This window comes from Bradysia coprophila, unplaced genomic scaffold (assembly GCF_014529535.1).
Source record: "Bradysia coprophila strain Holo2 unplaced genomic scaffold, BU_Bcop_v1 contig_732, whole genome shotgun sequence".
In the NCBI taxonomy this organism is placed as follows: Eukaryota; Metazoa; Arthropoda; class Insecta; order Diptera; family Sciaridae; genus Bradysia; species Bradysia coprophila.
This window is the reverse complement of record NW_023503972.1, coordinates 539,709-559,314: the sequence shown is the minus strand read 5'-3', so window position 1 is coordinate 559,314 and position 19,606 is coordinate 539,709. Positions and strand designations below refer to the sequence as shown.

Sequence of the window (19,606 nt, the reverse complement as noted above, 5' to 3'; positions counted from 1 at the left end):
AGTTCAACTACTGCTTCGCCCACATTTTCTTATCTACGATTTTTTACGTGTGCAAAACAGTAACTATTTGTGAAATGATGCAAAAAGTATACGTTTTTATGCTGAATTCACACTCACTCCGTTTTGCCTCCGTTTTACTTAACCGATTTGTTTTAACCATAGAAAAGAGGCGTGATTTACGTAGACGGAGGTAAAACGGAGTGACGCTGAATTCAGCCTTAAAGTACATACCTTTAGTGCCCTTGTGGCTTATTTAGAACGGTGCCCGAAATTCAAAATGGAAACTGAGACAGGTCTACCTAACGCAGCGATGAATCATTCCCATGTACATTGCACAATATTCTAATAAGACGAAGAGTTGAAGTTGAAATTGACTTTTCGGCACATTTGTTAAACAAATTCTGAATCGCACTTTGAGTTTAAGAATTACGGAAGAACGATTTCATCCCAGCGACTTTCCATTAGGGATTGTTTCCAAAACGTTGAACACAAGCTGCATTGTGACGCTAATCTGCTGTACTAATTTGTTGAATGCAAAATTCTCTCTCTCGTCCACCAGTTAAATAGTTGATTCTATTCGTTTGGAGACTTTATTGATTTAAGGCCACTCTTACAAATTGTACCTAACGTCTCAACAGTAAAGGAAGTATTTTGACTAAAATCACAAATTCATAGTTATTATGAGGGTATGTCTCACATAGGTTATGACTGACTGAACTCTTGGTAATAATTTTAAGTCATAAGTGAAACATCCTCCACCATCCACCATCAACAGAGAGATTTACCCGAAAATTGGCCTCCGTTGCAACCACTGTACTTTCACTTTAGGGTGCAACTTAGACCAACATTTCCATCTAAAAGAACAATGGATGTGGACTACAGGACTCAAACCGCAGTACCAAATCTCCTTTCATTTCAACAAGGGTTCAGAGAACTGTAGTTTGTGTCAATTTAGTATTTTTGTCGCATAACCAGCCTGCAGAAGGGATTGATTTCCAAAAACGATGAAATTTATTTAAAATTCTTATTTTTTTACTAACTGCTTATAAAATGCCTCATTCTAGTTATAGATCTCATTTCTTAACAACAGCGAGAACTATTCACGATTTCTCAATTGTATTTAACGGAACCATCCGTTCATTGTTATCAGACACTTTCGATTGTCGTCCTCTTGAGAAACATGTATTACCAGTACCAAACGTTTCGCCATCCTCCAAACTTTGGGGCATCGGTTGGTCCATTGTTTCTGGTAAAAACATCACCTACATAGTCAGAGAAGTCCATTGCGTTTACGTTAGATATTTCCTTAAAAATTGAAATGATTTATCATACCCAAAATCCAGAAGCGAGTGCAACGATTCCGAATATTACGGCCGGCACCTTCGGGTCAAAACTGTCTGTAAAGTTTGTGGTTTTTGCATTAGACATTTGATTCACCTAATCAGAATTTTAGAGTAAAAGTACCCAATAATGTGATGAGTGGAGTTAATGCTCCGGATAAACGAGCACACATGGATCCCAGACCCATTGCTGAATTTCGTACAACTAAAATTTCGAAATTTTCAATGAACCAGTTCGAATTCTCAAATTTTAACCGAATTTACCGGTCGGAAATAGCTCGGCAGAATAGTTATAGATAACAGCAAACGATCCAGCAATAAACAGTTTTCCAAGCATCACAATCGTTGTTGCGGCTATCAATACAATTTATGTTTTCATTGTTCCTTCGTGCATATGTTGCATCGCAATTTACCTGTACTTCCTTGCGCAATGAAAACGGCAATAATGCAGCACAGGCCCCCCAACAGCATAAGTCCACTAGTAATAGATCTTCGACCAAATCGATCCAAGACCAGCACAATAACAATGTAACTCGGGAACTCAACCAATCCCATAAGGAACAGAATCAAAAATGGATTTCCGTAAAGTTTTCCCGCACTCAGCGATAGTCCGTAATAAACGAGAGAGTTGGCAAACCAACAAAGGCACACGTTGAGCGTCTTCATACGAAGTCTTGGCGTTTTAAACAGATCGGATATGCCAGCCGATGAAGTTTCTGTTTGTTTGGTGAATGTAGCGTTGCCGCGAGATATGTAATATTCTTTGTCCAACGCAATTCCTCTACCATTCATCTTTACACCCTTGCTAACGATGTTAACGGCACTACTGAATTTTCCTTGCATCCATAACCACCGTGGCGACTCGTCCATAATCCACCTAAGAGAATCGACGCTTGTATTGACGCTCAATAATTATGAGGAACAAATTGATGTTACCAATGAGCTACTAGCAAAAGACCGTGCAGCCCGTATACCATCTGTAAAATTTGTCTATCCGGAATCAAAGCTCCCCATCCAGCGACAAGCATCACACCACCAGCAAACATAGCTTGAAATGCAATACCACAAGCTGTTCGTTTACTGGGACCGACCAGTTCCATGGTCAATACAAAGCCACAAATATAACTTCCGGCCGAACCGAAAATTCCATACAAAAATCGAATTACTAAAAATGAGAAGTACTCCGGTATAAATGCAACGGCAACGCCCAAGATCAGCTGCAACAAAGCTGACCAACAGAAAACTGCCTTTCTTCCAATTCTATCCGCTAGACCTCCCAACGTAACTGCACCTGTAAACACGCCAAGCATGTAAATTGTCTGCGCTATTGCGCCCATCCAACGCCGATCGCAAACTAAATCCCAGTCAATTGTCTTGGACGTTTTGTAATACGTGTCGTCGTACACATATCTACTGCATGATACGGTTTGGTTGCCATAACCGTACATGGAACAGCCATCTAAACTGTCGCCTTTCATTGGAATTGCTTCGAGTATTTCGGTTGAGTTCCACGGAGCGAACGACGTGTTTGTGTCGACGCCGTCGATGAAACATCTGTGGTCAGGTACAGCTGCTACGGTAACCTGAACGGATTAAACGTTTGGTTAAACTCACATAAATTCGATGGTACAATCTTCAAATGTTAATACCAATGATAGCATGTGAATACCGGCTGTGAGAGCCGACAGCACATGTAAAACGAATTGAAAGCCTTGGTATCGGCCAAAGTCGCCTGTAAAACAAAACGAAAATATTTTCTTTAATATGACATTACACATCGTGTGCCCAGAAAATCATTTTACTTTACTAGTGAGGTAAGGTGGCTACTCCCTCACTAGTGAAAACCTTTTCCCTCGCTCGTAAAGTAAAACGTTATACTTCACACGTGAAATAATTTGATATCTCGTATCACGATGAGTAAAAGTACTTCGGGCTGAAGCCCTCGGATACTTTTACTCATCTGGATATCAAATCACTTCACTGGTATAGTAATCTACTATTCCTAACTAGTTGATGAACTCGATTACATAACTCGGCTCGTGTTGAAAACCTCTCATTTCCTTTTGGCGATGCTCAATGAGCATGCATTGGAAAAATAAATATTGTCAGCGAGTGGCATTCAACGTTTTTCTTAAAAAGGACAACGAAAGTTTTACTTTCCGCCACTGAGTTTAGTAAAAAAAAAAGTAAAATTTATTGTGTTTGCCACACAGATGCAATTGAACTGCATCAATGTATATACTCGTTTTCATATGCACTTTCAATTATTAATTAACTAAAATTCAATTGCCGACGTAGCAAGTTCAACATATAAGTTAAATTGAAAATCAATTGCCGCAACAATCGTCTATTGAATTGAGGCAACAAATGTAAATTGAATTCGTCAACCAATTAATTAAGAGTTCATTAAGTTTTAAGTTGCGCTATAAATTATGCAATGGTAGATTTACGATCGATTTGTTTTGAGCGTGTCTGTTTGTATGGTCTAATTACTATTAAATTCTTCATTTGTTAGAAGTAGTAGATAAATCACGTCGAAACGAAAATTAAATGCATAACAATGAAATCGTTGCTGAGGTCTGCAAAAATCCAACAACATTTTTAACAGCCGTCTCTCATTCGAATCCATTTTTTAATAATTACGCAAAATTACTTCATATCCACCTTGCTTTAAGAATAAATACAAAAAAACATTTTTATGGTTACATGGTTCGTCAAGTATGAATTAAATCGTTTGAATCAAGTATAATTGCTTAATGCTTGAGAAAAACAAATTGAAAGAATCGAAAAGAATGGAATGGAAAAGTTGATTTCACAGCAATAATTAATAGAATTTGGAGTCAGTGCAGCAGGTGTAATAGTAATTTAATCTCCAGAATTTTATAGTTTTGTCATGTCCACCACAAAATAGGTCAAATGCTCCATTAATTCTATAACTTTTACATGCTACATGCGTCGAAAACCGTACTTTTCATGTTTTAAGCACTACTTTAGACGCCCTCAGCATGTAAAATTCATTACATAACTCGGGATAAAAGTGAAAAGTCTCGTTTTCGTGTGTTTATTGACCTCGGCTTCGCCTCGGATCAACAAAATTCACACGAAAACTCTACTTTTCATCTTTTTATCCCTAGTCATGTAAAATACTATTTACAAACAGCTAACATGTTGCCAGTACAATCACTAACTGTCGACTCTCCTATTCCATCTAAACTGTTTTCAAAACTCTTTTACTTCATTTGTTTCAACATAAACTCTTCAAGCTCATCGCTTATTTTGATGACGTAGTGATGACATAAATCGTCAGTATAAATAGTTTTACATGCTACATGCGTCGAAAACCGTACTTTTCATGTTTCAAAAACTACTTTCGACGCCCTCAGCATGTAATAGTATGTTGTGTTACAAGTATTGTAATGTTGATTTTTTCAGCACTAGACCCAAATTCGCTCCGCTCGTAAGGAAAATTGGGTCGTGTGCTGAAAAAATCTCATTACAATACGTGTAGCACATCATGCTTTGTGCCAACCGAGAATTGAAATAGACAAGAGCACAAAAAATGATAATTTTCATTGTAAACAATCACTCTTCAAATTTGATCGATCACGTTGCTTTGCATTTTTTTAAAACGAATGCTGTAACAACTCATACAAATTCCATATCAACACTGCTTTGAGTGTTGTAATATCACATCAAACGGGTGCTGAAATAAGTCACTTTACAACACTAAAATGAGTGCTGAAAAGAGTCGTATTTCAATTCTCGGTGGCACAAAATCCATTACATAACTTGGGATAAAAATGAAAAGTCTCGTTTTCGTGTGTTCACACGAAAACTCTACTTTTCATCTTATTATCCCGAGTTATGTAATAAATATTATGCACGTACAAGCGGTCGAGGCTTGCCGAGACGGCTTGTCATACGTGCATATGCTTTTTTATCGCATAAGCGAAAACAAGACAACAAGATATTCGAATGACACTTTGACAATTTTTGACAATTTATCCTAGGTGAATAATTTTTTCGGGGAAAAGGTTTCTTCCAAGGTTGTTCAAAATGGCAATCGTCATCCACAGAGAAGCCAACACAACCTCACTTTGAAATTTTAACGAACAAATTGGTTTAAGTTGCGGTTATGTTTGCTTCTGTGGATGACGGTCGGTTTTTTTCGGCCTGTCAAAATTCGTTTTTACCGTACGATGGAAGAAACCTATCACACCGCGTATGCGATAATATATATTACACACTTGTCACGAAGAAGTCGAGGCTTGCCGAGACTGATAGTGACAAGTGTGTACTCTATTTTATCACATAAGCGAAAACGAGACAACAGCATAGAACTGAAGTGTAATTTTTGAATTAAACTTCTAGTTAAGTAATTTTGACAGTCGAACACCGCGCGTATGTGATAAAATACTATTACTGATTTACGTTCTACATGCCTCGAAACTGTACTTTTCTTCAATCATGCACTTCTTTCGACGCAATTTGGAAATATTTAGAGAAACCTATGGGCTAAGTGACCTTAGCCCAGCTCGCTGAAAGAATATAATAATTAGCGCTAAGAAATAGCTGCACAAAATGCAAATAAACATAACTCGCTTCGCTCACGATTATTTTTTTATCAATGACTCACTCCATGTCTGAGAGTAACAAATGAGAACTTTAGTCATATTTTTCGAAAAATGAAGAGTATTGACCTGTTACAGACGGCGGTCTTCTGTTATCGACAACGACAGCAAGAATACCGACAAGCTCTTACTAATGAGGTCTTATATAGCAAAAAGCATATTCAAAACAAATGAAGTAAAAGATTTCTGAAATCAATCTCTGAAAATCTTTGATCAAATGAAGTAAATAGTTCGTTTAAACGAGTGTACATTTTCATGATCATTATTATTTCATTTATCGGCTAAGTAATAAACGACAAGTTTGACTTAAATGATGATGTTAACACTGAACGTTATTGATCACCTGCGCGAATTTATTTATAAAATTAAACTTAGTATAATGTTAAACTCAGACGATTTTTCGTCACAAAATTAGCATTAACTGCAGTCGTAAAATAGCCACATATAATGTTTGCACAACAAATTGTATTCTTCTACAAATAGTTTTGAGACCTGTTCGAAACAGCAGAGCTAATATGCGTTTAACACATCTACAGATCTTGGAATTGAGATGTTAGGATTGGTTTTTTAGTGAAGAATTTTCACTTCTGTTGAGAAGGACAATTTTTCTGACCTGATCGGACTTGAAAAATCTAAGCTTCAGATCCAACCCGAAATTGAAAATCAGGTTCAGGTTAGACCGAGCGCAACCCCTGACCAGTTCCGAGCACTATAAGAAATACAAATAAGTTTAAGCGGATGGTATATCCAGGACAACTGATACAGTGACTATCTTACATTAATCATCGTGAGAATCGTACGGGCCCGCTTAGTAGCGTGATGTTTTTATTTATTTCGACTCAGCCATATCAATAATATTACAAAAAATTGTTTGGTAACAAGATAGTCATTTAACTCCGTTTACATATGGAATGGAGCTAATATAACAACCACGTTCAGTTTGTAGATAACATTTATAAGTTTATCATCATTTAACATTTATTAAACTGTTCAAACTTCATGCAGAGGTTGATATTTCATGTATTGACATAGTAACAAATGCAGACAGTAGCGGTTTTCGTTCACAGTTTCCATTCAATTGCAGAGCAAAACATGACAGAATGTACAGTAGGTGTCAGTGAAATTAAGACATGAATAGGTTTCTTCCATCGTACGGCAAAAACGAATTTTTACAGGCCGAAAACAACCGACAGTCATCCACAGAAGCAAACATAGCCGCACCTTAAACAAATTTGTTCGTTAAAACTTTAAAGAGCTGGCTTCTCTGTGGATGACGATTGACATTTTGAATGGCCTTGGAAGAAACCTATTTGCTTCAGCTGTTATTGCCCTCGTTCACTTATACAAACAAAACTGTTCATAGGTCATAATAAGGACTTACCACTACCACGCGATTGTGCCTGATTATTTCGCACATATAAAGATAAAGACGTATGAGTAGTCTTTGTATGAGTGGATCAGCTGAAAATTCAGGTTTAATTTTAACTGTCGTCAACTGTTTCCATTTATCAAATTATTTTAGTAATCGAACCGAAGTGTACATGAATGAATGCATACAAGGTATAGACTTGTTGATATCTCTGAATGATAAAAATTAGTGAAACACATCTTCAATCATTGTATCACTTAAGATTTTAGAAAAAAGTATCAGCGCGATAAATGAGTTCTTTATAGACCATGGACATGACTGTAACTTTAAGATACTGTCACTTCGAGGCGCTCCAAGCAGGTCAGTCGAATTCATTTCAAAGTTTTAGTTGGTTTTTTCTTTATGCAAAAGGTTTTTACACCTAAATGTTCAAAAAGTGCTTAAAGCTCTTCTTGTGAAGCTGTCAAATTCTTGGGATAAGCTTTAAGTAAAAATGTTGTAATTTTTCCAGCACAAACGACTAACTACAATTCACATCGTATGGGCGCTAACAATTCAACAAGTAACGTGAAAAGGTCATTTTAACGCAGCGTTTTATCATCCCATTCTCATATAAGGAAGCGTTGAAATTAATTTTTCTTCCTGAAGTACCAAAACCGTCACATTCACTCACCAAATTTAGTACCGAAAGAGCAACATTCTCCGACACTTTTTTCTCTCAATTTTCATTCCCGCTTATGTCATTTTCGATCCTATCTTTATTTTTTCCCAGATGCGTCATGTACTATAACAAATGAAAATGCTACACATGTGATATTAAATGCGATCTCGCATCAGATTTTGTGATATCGCATGCGATCTATCATTATATTTTGTTATATCGAATGCCATCTCGCATGTGATATTGTGATATCGCATGAGATTTTGTGATATCGCATACGATCTCGCATGTGGTATAGAGATCGCAGCTGAATATGGCGTGCAAATCTGTTGTTATGTTTTGTTCGGAATGTGACTTTGGTACTCCAGGAAGAAAAATAGTATACATACCACGGATCGAAAAGGTGTGTTTTAGACCACGGTGGTGAAAACGTCCTTGGTCTCCGCTCCGCTTCGCGTCGCTCCATCCCTGGACGTTTTCACCACCTGGGTCTAAAACACACCTTTTCGATCCTTGGTATGTAACATACTATTTCAATCATTCGTTCATTAAAAATTCAAATTCTAAAGCGCACTTACAGCGTAAATATTCTCCTTCCGCATAACGGGAATTTTGTAACCCGAGACGAAGGCGTCATGTCTTAAGCAGTCTCACACTAAATAATACATTAATCGCCGTTCACCGAAGAAAAAAGTTGCCAATTCAATTAATTTCATATCAAACAGGTTCCGTTAAAACTTAGTATTATTGGGCTGTAATAACCTACAGTCGTCTCGCAATCAAATGCACATGAAAATAAATGATTGAAAATAATATGAATTGGCGTACGAGACAAATTTCGGTATAAATCGGTTAATTAGACATTGATCCGTTGTGTTGTAGTTTATTATGAAACGGTCTTGGTGCGTAATAATGCGTAACATTCGGGGTATTGTATTTCTAATTATTATGATGAGAAGTGGTACTGTAATACATCACTAAATACTACACATTTAATATTTTCCACTGAAATCAAAAGATTATGTTGTTATATGCGTTATTGTGTGGTAATATGGGAACGAAATGTGATTATCATTGCATGTTATTTTTGTATCACATTTCATTTGATGGAGATAAACTCGCTGAAAATTTGCTGAATTCTGGAAATTAAATTAGGATTAGTACTACGATGCCTATTTTATGTGATACATTGTACTCAACGTTGTGAGAGAGAGAAAAAACAAACGACGTATGCTTTGTCTTTTAAACGACCTTTCTATCTGCCATATTTTCTGTGTTATGGGTCCTATAGTTCAATAGCTCCGAAATTATAAGCTTTTATGAAAATTCCTTCAAATTAGTTTCTTAGAATTACGTCCTTGAAATTTCTTCATACAAATTTCTTCAAATTTTTAAGTTTTGAAATTTAATATCTCGGCCAAATCTTAACCTTATGAGGCGTGTGATAGCTCGTTGAACTCGTATGGACGGAGATTACGGATAAAATAAGTGGGGTTAGTAGGAGCGAAGGGGGAAAAGTAAAAAAAATGTGTATGTTCCTCAGTTCTACGGAAATTTTTTTTGTCAAATTTTTCAGTGTGAACGGACTTGCGTCACGGCCCTTCACTAACGTAGTACCATAATATCAAATCAACCTCCACAAATGTATACTCATCGAATTATATGTCCCTAAACTAGATGAAGTACAAATACCGACTTTTTGTAATAATTTGATTTAAGAACATTACCCCCCTTACCCCTTAAACATCAAATTATAACTCTTTCAGTCAGTGAAGTTCGGTGTGTCATCAGTAAAGTTATACATTATAACAGTGGTTTTTATGGTTCGTGTTAATCTGCATAGTGTTAATTCGAAAATTTCAGTGCAAATACAATCAATAGCATAATCAGGTCATTACTGTTCTACTCTTGTCCCTTCGGTCGTATAATATGATGTTTCTATCAGGCTGTGACTGTTGCAAATATTGACTGATATTTACTCAAATATAATAATATTAAAAACTGCTCCAACTCAGTGTTTTAATAAATAAGATTAGAAAAGAGAAACAAATTCCTTCGGATTGTCTGTAAATATTCACATAACAAAGGGCAAATAAAGATTATCAATGACTCCACACTACAATCGAGTACACTCTACACTTCATTAACAATGTATTAACAAAAGTCAAATTACAGTTGCCATACACTCCGTTGGCCTAAGAATTTTGAGTTTTCAACGCACCTTTGGCATCAATTGCGTTTCTAACATATTCCACATTTATCAATGTAACATTTTCCGTCAGATTTTCGGGCATTTCGCATAAAAGAATTAAGCAGACAGAACAGACAAATGTTTGTTTTGAGTCTTAGTTATCTAGATTCTTATATAGAACCGGCCAGGACACTCACGGGGCAGCAAAATCTGAACGATTCAGTGGATATTTTCGATATATAACTTTTAGTACACAAAACGACCTCTCTGTCGATTGAGAAGCCACTGGAAATTTTTTGCTGCCACCTTTGTTTGTCAACAGTTTCAGGTTACTTTTCCCATAGGTAATGAAAATATAGTGAGACCGATACCCGCGGAAGTCATTCACATTCAAATAGTAAGTCAAGTATGTAGGTCAAACTCTAAAAGACAAGAAACACTTGTGTGAAATGCAGGAAATGTAAATAATGTCAGCATAAAATAGAGAATTTTCGTTGGAAAGAAAATATAGCTTTTCTCTCACCAATTTCTGCTTTCCTTTCTACGCAAAGTCTCTCCAATTTTTTCGCTCTTTCAACTAAAACACTTCAATGTTAAACCTTGAATTTTTTTTAAATTTAGCTCTCAAATTAGAACAAAACATTTGAAACTTACATTTGAAACAATGAAAATTTTCTCGGTTATTTTTTGTCGTTTTGTTAGGAAAGCAAATCGACATGTTCCGGTTTAATCTTTCTGTTCAGAATATGGCATTGCAATACGGGCAGACTGTTTTCTAAATTATTGAATTTTAGAGTCGATGATCAGAAAGAATGTCATTTACTAATTATTTGCCTTGTTTTAGTAGTCTCAATAGTTGCATATGTTAAGTCAGTAATTAGCTATTTTGGTCAAATTTTCTCTGGATTCGATTAATCGTAAATGTATCGTCAAGAGCGATTGTACTACTAATGTAAATATAGTAATCTCATGTGACCTCTTCCAACAGCAATTTCAAACAGATCGACAAATAATCAACAAATATTCTTCGTGTGTGTGAGTTAGTTTAGCTATTGAGTCTTGATTTGATAAAAAAAAAGTTTAATCAACAACCATAACCAATTTACTTTTAACGATAGTTAAATAGAAACGCTTTTCTGTTTTTTAATCAGATGATTTCAATAAAAACATTGTTGTTCCAACACATTATTTTGGACACACTCAATCAATCCGAAAAAAATCTGTGACGAAATTGATTGAACCATTAAGTGGGTCAGGCTTATGTTTATTTGGGCTTTTGGTATTAAACATATAATAATAGAAACATATTTATGGAAATTACGTCACATATGTTATGCCTTCAAGCATAACTATTGTTCTCTGATGGAAAAAGTTTTTCACAAAATTTATGTTCTATTAAAAGATCAAAAAGATTTTGTGTGTGTGCGTTGCGGAAATTCTCCTTTTGTTAATGAAACGCGTTGCAAAAATAACATATTTGACAATTCAGTGGAGAAAACGTTCATTTTCTGCCCGATATGTCTGAATGAAAGAAAGAGGGCGATGGACATAATAAACATTTTGTCACATAAACTGTCAAATCAGTTTCTTTTTTGTGAAGACTGTGCCAAAAGAAGAACGCAAAAGACAAAGATAAAATGTCAAAATTACAGAATTTTTGACATAATTTAGTCCATTTGCAAGAAATTAAATGTTTTCTACCTCCAACTGTCATTTATTGTTTTTGCTTTGGAAATTTTGTAACAAATTGATGTTTTTGTTTCGTGGAAAAATTCTCATCAAATATTCTCTGTCTTTGGGATCTATCCAAACTACATTTCAATTCACATCTTTGAATTACTATAAATCGATTTATTGATTGATTTGACAATGAATTGCTTTCAATTTTTTCTCATTTGTATTGATAAATGTTTACGAAAACAGCGATTCATTTAACGGAGTACCAATCCAGAACCCTACACGCAGATTTCTTAGAAAATCCATTAAATTAAACAATGTGAATGTCACAGTTTATTACACAGAGGTAAAACCACTGACAAAGATAATGTTCTCGCGTTTATTTTTAGCCACCAGACATTGTAATCACATCACAGCAACTACAAGAAAAGCAATTTCAATCTCCTGTTGTTTTCTTAGGAAAACGAGAATCAACATCACAACAATATATTAAGATCACGCTGTCTTACGCGTCTCTTTAAATCATTTTCCACTCTTCCTTTTCAATGAGATGACCATGCCTCGAACCATATCCATACTAAACGTAACGTTATACGTTGATTATTTTTACAATTCTCATCCACAGCGCTGATAACACCGTAACCCCAATAAAATTAGCATACAAACAATTGATAACGATTTGATACTAGGGGGTATAACGTGATATGTATACCGACAAACCGGTAAACCATATTATACCAAAGATTTGATGTATAATAATCAGTCGAGAAATGGTAAATTCTGATAAGAAGTAAATTGCGCTACTTTTCCGTTAGCGAATAATAGCACAAACGTAATGTAAGATGTGTGTACACCCGTTGTGAATGAATAAATATTTGTAAACCTTCAACGAGAAAATGAAATACAAAAAACAATATTTATGGAATCGTTAGACACACATTCTTATTGTAATGTTCATATACGTATGGACGAAACACCTACATATTAACTATAGATACTGCTGGGTAACATTATGTTGAACTGACAAGTTAACGCACGGATTAATATCGACTATAGTCAGTTGGATAAGACAGATTTCGATTTTATTATACACTTTTTGATAAGAAAAATGTGCTCTGATATATTACCTAATGTGGCCATCAGTTCCTCTAATGTATGATCAACAGCCATGATGTACGAATTTTGCAGTAAAAATAATTATTTTAACACAAAACACTCAAAAAAGTAGCTTTTGACTAAGCTAACTCTGTCACATTTAGCCTATATCTTCAGTCTGCTATTTTGTCAACTTCACGTTATCACAATTCGGGATTATTGTTACGAAAAAAATTATTATTTTCGTCACGACATAATTAACAAATTCAAATGCCTCAACAGTACCACACAGTTTTAAAATAAAAATCGTAAAAACCTCCAGGTGAAAAGAAGAGAGTGTACAATCACCAATTCACACCGGTGAATTCAATAATAAATACGAGAAGAAATGAGGAATTCTCATTAAAATGTATGCGATTTAGTTGAAAACTGCCAACAAACTAAAATTTTGTGTGCGAACTGGTTCTTTTTCAATTCATTTCATTATCAGTCGAATATGTGAATAATGAACGTCTTGTAAAATATCTTTGCCAAGTTAATGTATAGTAAAATGTGGAAAAAGAGAACCAACAACGATCCGAACGCGATCGGCTTTAACTGGCAAGTGATATCGAAATTCTCGCATATAGTATTTTCAATATTTCAGAAATAATATTGTTCAAACATATAGACAATGAACGTGCGTCTGTTCATTAGCAGCTTTTGGTTATAAAGAAAGGGTTAGCTATTAGTTATATACATGAAGAGTTTTTACAACTTTTTTCTTAACTTGCTGGCTTACAAGTTATGTTATGCGCGTGTCGAAGCAATTATTTTATTGATACTGTTGTCGTTCCATGATTGTCTTTCGTTTTTAGCATGGGGGCATGGCGAGGGGCATGGTCGTGGTTAATTATAAGCTATCTTTGGCATTGAAATGGCAACGAGGAGCAAGTTCTCGCAACTAAACTATAGAACATTACTGTCTTACTGGAACATTTTTTGTTGAGGCTTGGAGTGAGGTTGTATTTCGAATGTTAAAAAAAAAAAAATTGCCCGACGAGACAGTGTTGTCTTGCGGCCATAAAAATGCGTGAAAATGGTTTTGAGCAAGACGGTAATGAGTCGTTTTCTGGCCGCAAAATAACAAAATATTATTATAGCTACGTATGCTTATTATGTGCTAGAGGTCACACACGAGCCGAAGGCAAGGGGTGCAAACAAACAAGAAATTAGTATCGACACATGTGGGCATTGCTGGTCGAGCCGAAGGCTATACACTTCTACACCTTCTATCTGCCGAGAACATATACAGAGATAAACAAAAATGCTCTAGAGGGATAATGGGAATTTATTCTTCTAGGCAGACAATTGTACATTACTGCTATAAGGCTGTATATAAGAGACATGTACGTATACGAGAGCTTGCGCAAGTATTAGTACGAGTCTCTTTTATACAGCCTTATATCAGTGAGGTATTTTATCGCAGTAGGCAAACATCTCTTTTTCTAGTGATATAATTTTGCTTGCGAAACCTCTCTAGGGTAAATTTGTTTACTCTTATGTACGTCGTGTATATAGCGCACAATACACACACAACACACCGTATGCGATAATAGTATTTTATCGCATACGCGGTGTGATTCCCCGAAAAAATTATTCACCTAGGATATATAAACAAACATTATACTTCTGTAAATTGTCAAAGTGTCATTCGCATATCTTGTTGTCTCGTTTTCGCTTATGCGATAAAAAAGAATATGCACGTATGACAAGCCGTCTCGGCAAGCCTCGACCGCTTTGTCATACGTGCATAATATTTATTATCTGTCTAGAACGATAATCTCGAGCTTATCCATCTAGGGAGTTTTTGTTTATCTCGATATATCTGTTCTCGACAGATAAAATATGATATGCACCTATTGCCAGACTGTTATTTTGACGTGTAGGCATTATGACCCACGCCTTCGGCTAGGGCAATAATGTCCTACACGTCAAAATACCAATCTTGGCAACAGGTGCATAATATATAATTACATGACTAGGGATAAAAAGATTAAAAGTAGAGTTTTCGTGTGAATTGTGTTGATCCGAGGCGAAGCCGAGGTCAATAAACACACGAAAACGAGACCTTTCATTTTTATCCCGAGCTATGAAATGGATTTTACATGCTGAGGGCGTCGACAGAAGTGCTTAAAACATGAAAAGTACATATTTCGACGCATGTAGCATGTAAAAGTTTTTTTTTTATTCGCTAAGCATTCGAGAATGGTTATTTATGATATCGAGTGCCACACTGCCGTCATAAGGAAAAAAAACCTTTAGCGTTTTGATTTATTGAAATTGCATTTGACAATAATGAGGGAGAAAGAGATCTGCTATCACTTTCCCTCTCATTATTGTTCTCACATCTAGTTCTAGTGCCTAAAGCACTTTGCACCAAGATTCATACAATGTTTTATGCAACAGAGGCATCGAAAGTTCGCAGTTTTTGAACATTAATTTCATGTTTGAGGCCTGCCTAGCTCAGTAATTAGCACAGTTGCTTTCAACTAAAACCTCTGGCCGAGAACTCGCAGATTACGCATGTTGTCCCTAGTGAGGTTAATCCACACTAGCTGGCAGTTACTCCGCGTAACACCCCGGCTGAAGAACAGGTCGCTTAACAGTGCTGCTCCCGACTAAACAGTGCCATTGGGATTATTATTATTGTTTCATGTAAACATTTCTAGGGAACGACATTATGATTCCGAGTTGTATAAATGAGTTGTAACACTCATGTCAATGAAATAATGATACTTCCTCCAAGAGGACAGTGAGCAAGTCCTTTATTCTACGTGTTGTTTAAAGGTGACGCAAGTCCTTGTTTATTTATTTACAAGATAACAACTTTTTAGATATGTGACGGAATTTTTTTGGGAGTAAAATTTTCTCTGTTAAAATTTTTGAGCTCAGACGCCTAGTGATATCAGTTGTTTTGTAAGTAAAGACAAATCTAATCAGTTATCTAAAAATAAGAACTTTTGCATTTTTTCATACTCATACAAATGTTGGATTATTTAAAATACAATATCTATGCCAATAAGCTGATTTGAAGTGTCAGAGCTCATTGAACTCGTACGGATGCCTACTTGACGGAAACAGTTGTTGTATTGCAGTTGAAGCCGCGAAGACCTTAATTTTTTGTATAATTTTTGTAGTGTTAAACTTGCGTCACGCCCGCGCTTTCAAAAAAGTATGGTACGTCATTTATGAATGGCCCCTTGTGGATGTCACATGTTTCATTAACAACCACATTTTAAATACAGTTTCAACAACGTGCTCATACTTTATACGATATCTATTTCTATCATGGATCAGGTGAATTGTATACGCATTGATCAATTAACAAATTCTAATGTTTCTTTAATAGGTAAGTAAATCATGGCAAAATTAGCAGACACCTAAAAATAGAACTAGAAATGTAGACATATTCGATTAAATTGAATTAAATTAAATTAAAAGGTGCTAAAAAAAAGATCGAAATGTCTTACTCGACTCGTCAGGGTGGGTAAGGCGAAAAAACGTGTATTCAAAGATAGAGTGAAAATAATCATCGCTGTCATCACTGAGTGCGAATAGCTAAGGTACACATTCTAAAATCTCTTGACATAGGACAGGGCTGATGCAAGTCCTGCCCCACTTACACAAAAGAGCAAAATAATCAACTTTACAACAATTTGTTTACCACACCTCAACATTGCCCGGTAGACCTGTGTTCCAGGTGTTGAACCTTCCGAAATTTTCTAATTTTCAATATGCACAAATTCTGTGGTATGGGTTGCAGTGGATGCAAAGTATCAGAAGTTTTGCCAAATATAAGTCTCGTTTACATCTTTATAACATCTATTGACGTTTTACCATTTCTATTCCAATAAAGTATTCACCTGGTTTTGAAGGATATTAGCTAACTGGTACCATCCTAGGAACAAATTGACATTATAATATATCGCCGCTATAAAAAATTAATTATCGTACGTGATGCAACGACTGCGACTGAACGCAAAAAATATGAACAAGGGTTCCAATGGGTTTCCTTAAGACGAATCTACACATGGCTAAATTGTTGCCTACATTTCGGGGCAAAACTATTATTATTTTGATGATAATTTTGGACTCGCATCCTTTTACGAAAAAGTACGACCATCGTTTGGTGTTAAAATGTGTTAGCTTTCAGTAAAAATTTAAATGTTTGTGGTGATGTAACCTCAGTTCGAGAAAACTCAATATTTCACGAAAATTGACACATATTTTGAGTTTTCTCGGAGTTGGGTAACATCACCACAAACATTTAAATTTTTGATGAAAACTAACACATTTTAACACCAAATGATGGTCGTACTTTTTCGAAATAGGATGCGAGTCCAAAATTATCATCAAAATAATAATAATTTTGCCCCGAAATGTAGGCAATAATTTAGCCATGTGTGGATTCGTCTTAACATCCGTCACTTTACACTAAAACCACTAAAACATTTCGTGGTAAAATTTTTGCTTTTTGGCAAATGTGTCGACTTAAAACAATACCACGACAGAGTAAAGTTAACCAGGCAGGAGCGCTGGTTTGATTAGGGACCTGAATAATCTAGCAGCCCTATATTTTTTGCGAATAAAATTTTTCAATTTATGTCAGTGTTCATTTGAGTTCATTTTGATACAGTGTATTAGGTCCCTTGTTTGACGTTTCGAAAGTGAATCGCTCCTGCCTGGTTTATTTTACTCTGCCGTGACAATACCAACGTCCGAGAAAAGAAGTGCATTGGAATAACGAATATCATACACCGCTAACTCGACTTTGAGGATAAACTTTTTGAACAAGCGGTTCTTAAGTTTACTAGGAGTAGCTATCGTTTTGAACACATGCCAAAAAGTTTCTCCTAGTTTCACTGCGGTCGAGTTGCGTGATGTTCGTTGTTTACATTAACTTTACAGAAGGATTCGCGTCACAGTCATTTTTTTAATGGTTTTGACTGATATCAGGTTGTTTGTCAACAAAAAAATGGAAAATTTAAAAAATCGCGATGAGTTACCCTACACAAATTACATACATAATTACTTTATAACCATGTGTCTGCCTGTTACACGATAATTGATGAAGCCTAAATCATAAAATGAATGTATTTACTGCATAATTGACTGCTTCATAAATTTTGTTCAAAGCTTTGTTCAATATTCCTTGCTTTTGTACTTGGACACAGTTTACTAATGGTCCCGATGAATCTAAAACCGGTGTTAATGGTCATTAACACCTTACGAGTCAAGAGTAACATTTAAGCAGTAGTCATCTTCGTTAATTGCCTAAACGAAATTCATTCACAGCAGCACAATCCAACTTACTAATTTTACTAACCATGATAGCACCGACAATAATTCTAAGCCTCATTTTAACGACGATTTGTTGTCAGCAGAATGCTGATGCTGTGCAACTAATCAATAAACTAAATAAATTTTACCGTTTCGATCACAACATTTTTCTTGTGGAGATGTTTCGTTGGTTTCCAATATCATCACCGAGTTCCGGAACCAACAAGTTGGAGAACTTCGTACCTCAGACAGTTTTTACCATGGAAGATCTATCGGATATTAATTTTAACATTAGGGAACAGGAACCAGTAAAGAGCAGCAAAAATCCATTTCTAGTTGTTTTGGTCGAGCGCTTAAAATTGGAAGGTGCTTCTCAACTGTTAGCTCAAGTTAAAGCCATTCGAGAGCTTGCCAACAGTGTGAAAATTGGAGTATTTCTCGATCGTAACATCACGTCCTTGGATGTCGCAGAACAATTATTCCAGTGGAGCTGGACTGTTGTTATTGTGAATATAATTCAGCGCATCCCATTTGTATGTTCAGCATGGTCATGGTCACTATTCATTTAACGTTTTCAAGTACGATCCTTCCGGAACATTTAACATTTTGGTTAATGTGACAGGAAGTGAGTCTCTTCAAGAATATTTCCCCGACAAAGTGCCCAACTATCGCAAACATTCGCTTAGTCTAAAAAGAGTTCTTACATCTTCAGTCCTACTTAATGAGATCAAATTTTGGGAGACTGTTGTATGCGTCTTTAATGCAACATTATCGGACACTGCTGAACCAATGGACGAGGATATGTCTTATTATGAGGTAGCTGTAGAAGCCGATGTAGATGTACAGTATCCACATCGTCAGTTTGCGGTACTGATGATAGTTCCTCATGCCGTATTCTGATTTCGTGACATATTTACAGAACAGATCATGGGCGTGTCTTTTCGTTTACGCTCTCATTATCCTATCACAGACGGCAATTTATTACAAGTTTTACTATTTGATCTATTACTTCATTTGATCAAAGATTTTCAGAGATTGATTTCAGAAATATTTTAGTTCATTTGTTTTGAACATGATTTTTGCTATATAAGACCTAATAATTCAGAGCGTGACGTTTATTATTGCTGTCGTTGTCGATAACAGATGACAGCCGTCTGTAACAGGTTATGATTGCGTTATCAGCGCTTGTACTTATCGTGTCTGGCCTTTTGCAGAAAAAGAAAATTTCACATGTTTCAACTGTGGTACTTGTTGTAAATCTCTTTGTGAATGATAACGGATCCATAAGATATGGAAGTCTTCATCGGGCAGACGCATTCG

The 19,606-nt window shown here is 35.8% G+C and overlaps 1 protein-coding gene across 1 annotated transcript; it reads right to left on the bottom strand.

Annotated features, from left to right (window-relative positions):
- Positions 1 to 945: 945 nt before the first annotated feature.
- On the bottom strand, positions 946 to 13,567 carry LOC119084476 (organic cation transporter protein). Its single transcript, XM_037194464.1, has 8 exons — positions 12,997 to 13,567; positions 2,990 to 3,072; positions 2,277 to 2,923; positions 1,754 to 2,217; positions 1,605 to 1,694; positions 1,465 to 1,545; positions 1,333 to 1,397; positions 946 to 1,262 (listed from the first exon to the last, which is right to left on the bottom strand). Exons 1-8 carry the CDS (start codon positions 13,037 to 13,039, stop codon positions 1,101 to 1,103), a joined length of 1,635 nt encoding a protein of 544 aa, XP_037050359.1. The 5' UTR covers positions 13,040 to 13,567; the 3' UTR covers positions 946 to 1,100.
- Between the last annotated feature and the right edge of the window lie 6,039 nt (positions 13,568 to 19,606).

Bases quoted from the DNA above. Each gene is read 5' to 3' on its own strand.
- LOC119084476 (XM_037194464.1), bottom strand. From the start codon at position 13,039: ATGGCTGTTGATCATACATTAGAGGAACTGATGGCCACATTAG. The intron at 3,073-12,996 runs GTAATATATCAG...TTTGTTTTACAG, and splicing joins GGAACTGATGGCCACATTAG to GCGACTTTGGCCGATACCAA. The intron at 1,263-1,332 runs GTATGATAAATC...CTGACTATGTAG, and splicing joins CACTCGCTTCTGGATTTTGG to GTGATGTTTTTACCAGAAAC.